This window comes from Lates calcarifer, unplaced genomic scaffold (assembly GCF_001640805.2).
Source record: "Lates calcarifer isolate ASB-BC8 unplaced genomic scaffold, TLL_Latcal_v3 _unitig_1782_quiver_2149, whole genome shotgun sequence".
Lineage (NCBI taxonomy): Eukaryota > Metazoa > Chordata > Actinopteri > Centropomidae > Lates > Lates calcarifer.
Genome location: NW_026115756.1, coordinates 1 through 10,230, shown reverse-complemented (window position 1 = coordinate 10,230; position 10,230 = coordinate 1). Strand labels below are relative to the sequence as shown.

The following is a 10,230-nucleotide window of genomic DNA, read 5'->3' as shown; positions in this document are numbered from 1 at the left end:
GGATATTCTTTCTTCTTCCTCCCACACGTCTTGCAGGTTAATTGGTGACTCTAAATTGCCTGTAGGTGTGAATGTGAGCATGATTATATGACTGGCTGATGTGTGTCTTCTGCTTCTTTGAACAGTAAGGAAACCACTTCTGATGTTTCAGCCTGCAGCCTGCAACGCAGAACAAACTGCTCTGCACAGCACTTTATTGAGGCCACTACAGGTCAGTACAAACAAACAAACACTGCTGGTTTGATCCCCAGTAAAAACGAATGGCTCATCTTCACGTCTCTGAATTCCCAGTTGAAACTGAAGCAAGGGTTTAGTCTAATGCAGGGATCCAAAAATGGCACCAGAGGGGAAGTGCAACATCGAGTTAAAACAAAGATACAAACAAGATTCAAATTACAAAATGACTGACGGCACAAAACAAACACAATCTGTGATTCTCATGAACTGATAGCAGGTTATTGATGAACAGACTGAGTTGACCTGTGGAGGACTGGAGATACAAAATGTCCTAAAACTGAACTCATGATTCTCAAACATAGCTTTGTTGTCCACACGTATCGGCACTATATAAAAATATCAGATGTGTTTCGTACATTAAGACACATTTACATTTTGAGGCCGTTTGAGTTCATGAATCCATCAATCCACTGACCCCAGTCCAATAGAATATTTAGTCCCACTTACAGCTTCAGTAAGTTCGTCCCATTCGCTGCTCGGGGGTGTTTCAGTCCGCCGGACGTTAGGAGGTCAGGAGGGCGTCAGGAAACTGTCCCACCCTGCAAACATGTTCTCAGTTCCTTGTCTGGCTGAACTTAACCCGTCAGATGTGAAGATCATTTGATTGTACTGAATTTGAAACCGGGGGGGGTTTGTGACATTCAAAATGAAAAAATGGTGTATTTGCAACTTTTTTATTAAGAGAGATTTTTGTATATTTACAGAGAATGTATATTTGCAAAAGAGCTCATGAGCAGCTGCACCTCAATTTAAAATTTTTACTCTAGTTTCTCAGGAGATGGACCCTGAAATGGTCCTAAGCTGAGGGAAGAGGCCGTGTGATGACCTTTCCTGGCGCTAGGGAAGTCAATCAGACGTATGTTTGCATCCTTCGCTCATTGATTAAAATTATACAGTTAAGGGATAAAGAGTATAAAGAATTTAACAAGAGAAAAGACTTCAGGGATGACGACTTACTGTGTGAAGACTAACTGCTTCTCTGAGCTAACACCTCATTCTAGACCTGTTTGAATGTCTGGAACAAGGGAGTTCTAGCCTTGAACGTCTGAGCGAGGAAATTTAAATCAGCTGTGAAACTGCCCAAAGGTGCCAGACCTGGATCACAGAGTATAAAGAGTCTTCCATCATGTTTCAGCCCTTCATTTGTACAGTTCGATTCCTGGTTCTGCAGGTCACAGACCAGTCGCTTCCTCTGTCTTTTGCCTCCTGTTCCCACCTGTAGTTTTGTTTCCTTGTTGCACACATGTCCATTTGAGTTTTTACAGTTCATTTTTTGGAGAATGTACCGCTACTTTTCCTCCATCTTATGGAGTCTGAAACCATCCAGGTCTGATTGTTCGGCGATAAGAAACAACTCGGAGGTGATGAGTCCAGACCAGGACCCGACATGTCTGAGGAGAAACCTTTTTCTTTCATTCTCTACCTCCTCCATCTCATCCTGTCTATCTTCCTCTTTCCTTTCCTCTTTCCCTCCTTCTTTGTTCATCCCCTTCCTCTCTATTTGTGGTGTTTCGTCATTGGCTGTCGCTCTCTCCCAGTAGCCAATAGGTGGTCATCTTTCCTTTGCCCTTGACGTCGATCTCGCCTCTCAGCTCCAGCTGGAAGCAGTTGAACTCCAACAGGACGTCTCGAGTCGCCGCCGACACGTGGATCTTCAGCGCTGAAACAAACACACACAGGTAGAAAATACACAGGTTAAGGGGTGATTACTTAATTTTATGCTACTTTACTCTCCTGTTCCACCACATGTCAGACACTTTTGTCGTCCCATTCTTGTGACTGCAAAATCCCAGCAACTCTTTGGGGGAATTTCTTCAAACTAATTAGAATTTGGTGGTCAAAGGTCACCGTGACCCCCACAAAACATGTTTTTGGTCATAACTTGAGAACAGAGAGCTGCAGGACTGATCCTAAAACCAGGAAGTAAGTTAGCATGTTCCCTCGTCCCAAAGTCAGTGTGTTTCTGGTTAAATGTGTGAAATAAGGTCTATGGTTTTAACACAAGCTCAAGACATTTTCAGGTTTTATTCTCCGACATAAAATGGGTCAGTAAATCCCCCACTCCTGATGTTTGAAGCTTTTACGTGTCTTAAAAAAGGCGGTTGCTAACGAGTGTCTAAATGAGACTACAGAGGTTGTCGGGGACGTTAACATGAAAACCCATCTACTCACCAGTCCACCTTTACAGCCTCGTTGTGTTTCTACTCACGCTCTTTCAAACTCTCACTAACTTTCTAAGAAGAAAGGCTTTTGTAGAAGAGCTCAGAGCTAAATGAAATGACCAGTTGGAAGCTTAGTGGTGGAGACGTTGACGTCATGTGACCGTGGTGTAGTTGGTTTATAGCCTAACATTAGCTTCTTACTTCTGGAGATTGGATTTAGGCTTCAAACATCAGAACAGAATAATCCAAAACACTATGAAAAAATCCCATTGTCTTTTTGTGGAGGGAACCAGGCTGATGCTAACTTCATGGCTGGACTAAAAACATCATCCCTGCACCTCTCTATAGGATAAAATGAGGAAGATATGACATTTAATATCCAAAACAGTCAAATGTCAACCTCTATGTACAACAGCATAACTCAGAAAGGAAGGTTGTGACTATGTTTCTTGCAAGTTGACCATTTTATTATTTATCTGACAGATGTAGTTACTTTTAGTTCTTGTAGTTTAAGAATATTTTGCAGATTTGTTCTTTTAAATCTTTAAAATACAGTTATTTGAATGTAGGTGCAGACCTTCTCCGCTGGACTCCATCCGTGACGACGTGTTGACGGTGTCACCGAACAAACAGTAACGAGGCATCTTCAAACCCACCACACCTGCACACACCGGACCTAAACACAGGAAACAGCAGCAGGAAGTTGATGCAAACATAAACAACATCTACAACGTAAATAAGATGGAGTCTCCCTCCTCTCCCTCCTCCTCCCCCTCACCGCTGTGAATCCCTATCCTCAGCTTCAGCTGCTCCTCCGGTCGGTGGCGGATCTTGAAGGTCCGGACGGCGTCCAGCAAGGCGAGGGCCATGCGGGCGATCTCCCTGCCGTGCAGCTTCCCGTTCCTCACCGGCAGCCCTGACACCACCATGTAGGCGTCGCCGATGGTCTCCACCTGAGGGCGCCACAGGACCACAAACACCGGGTGAGCAACACTATGAGCCTGTGGTTTTAACCGACTGTGAGTTTTGTGTTGATGTTGTCACCTTGTAAACATCAAAGTTGTCGATGATGGCGTCGAACACGTGTAGAGGTCATTGAGTAGAGTCACCACCTGCACAGACAGAACCACAGCAGAAGGTCAGAACCACACAGAACCGGTCCAGGTACTGATCCGGTTCCGTGAAGGTCGGCTCACCTCCATCGGAGTACTCTCAGCAGAAATGGCCGTGAATCCAACGATGTCGCTGAAGTAGATGGTGACAGAGTCGAAGGCCTCGGCCTGAACCGTCTCCCCACGCTTCAACTGCTCTGCTACTGAACTGAGGGGGAGAGGGAGGGAGGAGGGGGAGTAAACAAACTATTAAATATATCACAATTGTTAGAAAAAACGTATATAAAGTGTAAAACATCACAAGATCTGGTAGAGCAGTACTGCAGTATGTGTAGTACTCACTGTGGTAGTATCTGGTAGAGCAGTACTGCAGTATGTGTAGTACTCACTGTGGTAGTATCTGGTAGAGCAGGGCCTCCGCCTTTCGTTTCTCCTCGTGGTACGCCTGCGTTCGTTCCTCCACCAGCTCCTCCAGGTTGTTGGCGTACTGCTCCATCCGAGACAGGAGGTTGTCCAGGATGTTGGTCCTCGACTCCCTGAGCACACACAGGTCAAAGGTCAAAGGTCAGAGGCGGAGGGATACATTCGTGAGGAGGTCAAATGTGAAGACGGTGATTGTCAGCACTTGTTCTGTTTGCGCAGCAGCAGTCGGATGTGGTTGAACTCCGGTCTCTCGGTGGGTTCCTCAGCCCAGCAGCGCTGCATCAGCTGACCCAGCTCAGGACTGTGACTCTGGGGGTCGACTGTCGGCCTCAGGCAGGGCCACTCACCCAGAACCACCCGGTCCACGATCTCTGCAGGAGGAGAGGGAGAGGAGACAGGAGGGGAGGGTTCTTAAACTGTGATGAAAACCAGAGGAAAGGTTCAGAAACATCACCATATACCAATACCAGACTCCACTGACAAAAACAGGAATTTTACCGAGCAGAACACAGAAGCTTCTGGAATACCACTGCTTCCATCTGTTAGTTTGTTTTTCTGTTTCTGTGTGGTACTTTTACTTCAGTAAAGTATCTGATTACTTCTTCCACCACTGAAAGTCACACAATAACACAAAGACACTAACAGATGGAGGCAGTGGTATTCCAGCAGCTCCTGTGTTCTGCTCAGTAAAATTCTTGTTTTTGCCAATGGAGTCTGGTAGTGATAAAACAGCAAATTATGGTTAAAGAAAAGGATCTTCCTCTTTAATAAAAAAGGTCTATCTCTGTAGGAATCTTATCCATAATGTGCCAGACACTTAAAATAACAATCATGAAAGGTCCACCATGGTCCTTTTTACTATCTTGTAGCAGCTTTCAGGATCAAGAGTGAAGCTGTTTTTTCTAAAATTCCTAGAAACACTCTTCATCTGTAACTCTTCATCCCTCATTCAGTCGTCTGTGGTTTTGGAAACTAAAACTTTTCCACGTTCACTGTAAAAGGTTTCTCAACAACAAACAGTGACTTATAGTGTCAACACCACTCTACAACTGAAATACGACCAGCGTCGACGGTTCAAGTCCTGGAATGAAAGAGAAACTGCTGAGTGATCGAGGGCGTCGTCCAGCTGGCTAATCTGACCGTCACTGCTGGCATCCCAAATGTAATTGTTGGTTCCAGTCATGGCTCTAATTACTCCTCATTCAGCTGTCATCACGATTCAGACCAAGTCTCTCCAAATACCTCCATCCATCCCTGACCTCGTCTTTGTTCGTTGTGGTGAAGATGGACCTGAGTCAGCACAGCTCTCGATTTACCAGTCGACCTATGGTCCAGTGATCATGAGATCTGGGTAGTGACCGAAAGAATGAGATTGTGGATACAAGCAGCCAAAATGAGTTTCCTCCAAAGTCACCAGTCTTTGGAGGTTTTCCAGGCATGTCCAACTGGAAAGAGACCTTGGGATAGACCCAAAACGCTCGAGAGATATATATCCATTTGTCCTGGGAGAAGCTGGTAGGGAGTATGTCTGGAATACTCTGCTTAGCCTGCTGCCACGCGACCCGACCCCGGATAGGCGGAAGAAAATGGATGGATGGGTGGTCTAAAATCAGGAGAATCAGCACTGATGAAGACCAGGAACATGTTATTGATATGACCTGAACTTTTCATTTTTCACCTCATGAAGAATTCTGACTTACAAGCAGATGAATGTTTTCTGCTTCTTCCATTCTTACAGATTCATACTTTGGAAATCTGTCGTCCCAGCTCAAACCGAACTTTCATTCTGAAGGACCAAGCTCTGACTTTACCTCAGCTCTTAACCTCAGTCTAAGTCTTGTTTTCCCCAGGAACTCCACTTGTGGTTTCTGGTTCTGTGGTTTGGCTGCTGAAACAAACAAATCCATTCAGCTTTTTTATCTCATCCTTCAAATCTCTGGTTTATTCCTGGAGAGAATGTTTCTCTTGGACAAACGTGTTGTCAGCATGTGGTCACTAAAGTACCAACACAAAACTCCTAGAAACATGTATCATACTGGGTTTTGTTTGTTCAGCTCCATACTTTTTGTTCATGCTGATTTATTCTGTCACACAGCCTCAGCATGGAAATGCTGAGTTATTCTGGTTGTATCATTTGCTGATTATTGTTATAAAAATGTCCTCTACTCTGTGAGTGATTGATTTATTCTGAAAATACAGAATGTGCAGGAAGACACAAATTTCTGTTGTCCAACCTCATGTCCTCCTGTCTTGACATCCTTTTTCTTCTGTCAAAAAGCAGCGACAAACATTCGTACCTTTAGGGTGGATCTCCCTCTAAGTAAAAGGCTCCCCGGCGCAGCGCCACCTCCTGGAGGATGATGCCAAAGCTGTAGACGTCTCCTTTCTGAGTTCCCTGAGGAGTAGAGACTCCATCCTGAGCAGCTCCGGAGCCATCCAGCCTCTCTGCAGGAAACGAAAAAACAGGTTTGTAAGGCGACTTCAGAGGACTTTACCACAGTTCTTCTTTTTTCTGGAAAACGACTGGAAGGAACTCACGGGCGTAGTAGGCGTGAGCATCTTTCCCTGAGTCGCTCTCCGATCGGAAGCTGGAAAACCGTAGTCGGTGATCTTCAGGACAAAGCGGTTGTCGACGACACAATTGGATGACTTGAGTTTACCGTGAGAGAAGATGACGCTGTTGTGGAGGAAGACCATGCCCTGAGGACGGAGAGAGAGAGGAAGTCATAACAGCACTTTAAATATCTGCAGCAGAGAATGAGAGCAGATGAGAAACGAACCTTAACGATGTCGTTGATGAGAGAATATTTGAACATCCAGTCCAGAGTGATGCTGTCGTTCTCCAGGATGTCCTGAACAAACAAACAAGTAAACAAAGTACAAACAATGCAGACTCAGTCAGTCAGACAGGTAAACAGACAGACAGGTAGTTGTACCTGCAGACTTCCTCTGGGACAGTACTCTGTGATGATACAGATGTTGGGAGGTCGATGCACGCTCCGATGAACCTGGTCATGTTCGTTCTGAACGACGCATCTAAACAAACAAAGTTAAAGATTTGTTTTTTCTCCAAGCTTTAGCTGTTAATCTTTGAGCCTTACAAGGACTGAACCAAGACTTGAGTCTTTAGGAGGCCAAACATGAACTGTGTGTCACCATGTCAAATCATTTCATACAATATTTCTTTCACCTGTTTCTTTTGATTTCTACCAGTGGTAAAGAAGAAGAATTTATGTGAGAGGAAAGAAGAAACTACAAAGTTATGATTCGCTGATCTGTTTTCAGTTTCTGGATTTTTTCTCTAATCTTTGATTTTTGCAAAGATATTGGATCATTTGAGAGAAAAATCACTCTCTGAGACCCTGACTATACTCTGCTTTTTGAAAGACGCCAAAAGGTAAAAATGTTGGAAAACAGCGGTTTAATCTTTAACAGTGTGTTGTATTTAAACGCTGTTGTCTAGTCTTTGTCTTAAAAGTAACTAGTAACTAAAGCTGTTAAATAAATGCTGTGGAGAGGAGAATCCAATAATTCCCTCTGAATGTTGAGCAGTGGAAGTATAAAGTAGCATAAAATGGATTTATTCAAAAATTAAGATTGTACTTAAGTACAGTAGTTGAATAGATATAAATACTCAGTTACTTTCCACCACTGATTTCTATTGTGACCAGCTCTGACCTTTGAAACTTTTGTTTGCGATTTCTAGAGAATAATTAATCATTTAAAACGTTAAACTGCGACTGTGATTTAAAGATTTCAACTCGACCAAAAACTCACATGTTTCAGTTCAAACAGAACCTTCCTGTTCAGCTCGATTCGTTTCCTGTTGGTGTATTTGATGGCGATGATGTTCCCCTGGAAGAACACAAAGAGAACAAACATATATAAAACCACAACCTAAACTGATCCAGCCCATAATCCTGATCCTCATCAGATATCAAACAGTCCAAAACCCAAAATCACGTTCAAGAAACTGGAACCAACAAACATTTGGTCTTTTTCACTGGGAAAGTGACAATAACTCAATAACTGATTAAAAAACAGTTTGTTAATCAGTTAATTGTTTCAGGTCCAAATACAACACTGTTCAGCAGCTGAGCAGGAGAGTATTTCTCTAAAGGACAACTGCTAAAACAGTCAGTTCTTTCATCCTTCAAACTGGTTAAAGGTTGTTTTCTGTTGTGTCGATCGGCTCAGAGAGACTGAAACACTCGAAGGAAAACTGGTTTAAATCTTCAAATGTGCTCATAAAAGTGAACTTTATGCACTTGCAATAACAAGAATCATTCATTTGTCCTGATTTATTTTCTTGTTTGCTATCAGTCTTTTGTTTGTGATTCTTGCTGCAGCTAACATGCATCTTTACTGAGATGTTAAGTGCAAAAAGTTTTTTTATGTGCAGCCATTTCTCAAAAAGTAAAAATAAAAAGTACATCTCTTCCGGTGCCACAGCTTTTAGACCGTAACTAATGAGAGATGAGGAAAAGCTTGAGGAGCTGTAGAGGGGGTTATTATGTAGAGGAAAAAACAACATCTGCTTCTTCACATTCAGTCTGAGACTGAATAAAAGACTGATAACACACCGACCTTGTAGTATCCAGTCTTTGCAAAAACCTGCAGGTTTCCATCTCCGGTCATTAGGGAGCCGTAGTTAGAGCCTCTCTGGAGACAGACACAAAAACTCAATTAGAATAATAGAATCAAATAACGGTAAGAAGCAACAGAGCGAGTACATCATGAGACACAAGGAAGAAACACGTTTGTTTTAAAGTCAGGAGAGTGAAGCAGCCGAGGGATATTTGGTGGGCGACAATCGTGGTCACATGATGTGACTGTCACAGCAGCCATGTTTGATTTAAGACAACACTACCATGTTGAAATTCATGCACAATCCCAGTACGTGATTTTAGATGCAGCATCAGTTGTCAAGTTGGGTTAAAATGTGTGTTTGTGTTCTGACCAGTGACAGTGTGATCCTGCTGCCGCTGCGCAGCACTTTGTTCAGGTTGCTCATCTGGATGTTGTCCCAGGAAATCCTCCACAGCTGAGCCACCAGCTCCTTCTCCAGCTTCATCCTCCTGCAGAGACACAGACGCAGGTTACAAACTGTTTCCAAATACATCTGTTCACATTTACTCGTCTGCTTTTTTAAAATCAGGGTTTCAGCCTTTTATTATTCATTATTAAAGATAATAAATAATGCACACATCATTGTATCGTACAGAAGGAGCCAGCTTCCTCTGTAATATTCACCATGACAGAGTCACGCTGCTGCTCTCACCTGTAGATGAAGACGGCGATGGTGAGGGTCATGATGAAGATGAAGAAGACCACGATGGAAACCATCTGGTGGATGGTGATGGTTTCTGACAGAGAGGAGGAGGAGGAGCTGTTTAATAACAAATCTAAACTCAGTGAGTCACATGACTGAATCAAACTCGCTCCACTGACTTGCGAGGCAGATGGGGTTGTCGTTCTTGAAGCCGCAGACGGGAACATCAGGAGGAACTCCACCCGGCCAGTGCAGCGTTGTTCCAGGTATGGCCGTCAGCTGCTCCTCTGAGCTGTTGTAAACCAGAACGATCTGGAATAAAAACAACAGGAAGCACAGACCCCAGATCAGACAACACAAAGTCAGTTCAACAGTCCTGTGTCCTGCACAATCTCCCTGTGTCAAAATGGCTCATTAGAAAACTTCAATGATCAGTTTTAGTTTATGTTGTAAATCTTTACAGTGGTGATTGATTAATTGACTCATCTCTAATAATCAGTTCTGGCTCAGAGGTTAGAACAATCTGATGAACCCAGTTTAAGATCTGGGATAAATCAGTTTCAGAGCAGCAGATTTAAGAGTAAGAGTCATTTTCCAGCGACAGTAACATGATGCCTTCATGCTGTGATAGGTGGACTAAATCCTGCCTGAGGTCCCAGAAGATTACCAGGTTTACAGAGATTGAACCGTCACACTGAGACACAGAGACTGACAGAAGCTATTAGAGAGTGTGAAGGAGGCTGATGAGGAGAGAGGAGGAGGAGGAGGTGACGGAGGAAGGAGATAAACTGAACGTGGGTGAAGGTCGAATGAGATCTCATCTCTCTGATGTATTCTTACTTCTCTGTTGTAGCCTGATGCTGTTTGAACACTGCACTGTGGAATTATTCATGTTACAGTATTTCCATGATAAAAAGACTTCACTGGAGTCATTTAAAGAAAAACATTTCATTATATTCCAACAGGTGTGGTCCACTCAGTCTCAGTATAATAAACCTACAGAAAAGATTAGAACCTGCTCTGA

At 43.4% G+C, this 10,230-nt stretch overlaps 1 protein-coding gene across 1 annotated transcript; it reads right to left on the bottom strand.

Moving 5' to 3' along the window:
* Positions 1-153: 153 nt before the first annotated feature.
* Positions 154-9,602, bottom strand: LOC108890522 (atrial natriuretic peptide receptor 1-like; the record flags this gene model as incomplete). The annotated part of the gene is given in 20 exon segments (XM_051067596.1): positions 154-1,897; positions 2,977-3,075; positions 3,178-3,352; positions 3,444-3,478; positions 3,481-3,511; positions 3,596-3,719; positions 3,901-4,047; positions 4,137-4,328; positions 6,250-6,331; positions 6,334-6,377; positions 6,469-6,529; positions 6,532-6,634; positions 6,715-6,786; positions 6,871-6,923; positions 6,926-6,970; positions 7,708-7,789; positions 8,522-8,596; positions 8,895-9,012; positions 9,216-9,300; positions 9,386-9,602. Coding segments are annotated over 20 exon segments (1,986 nt in total), but the record flags the coding sequence as incomplete, so codon positions are not given.
* Positions 9,603-10,230: the final 628 nt, after the last annotated feature.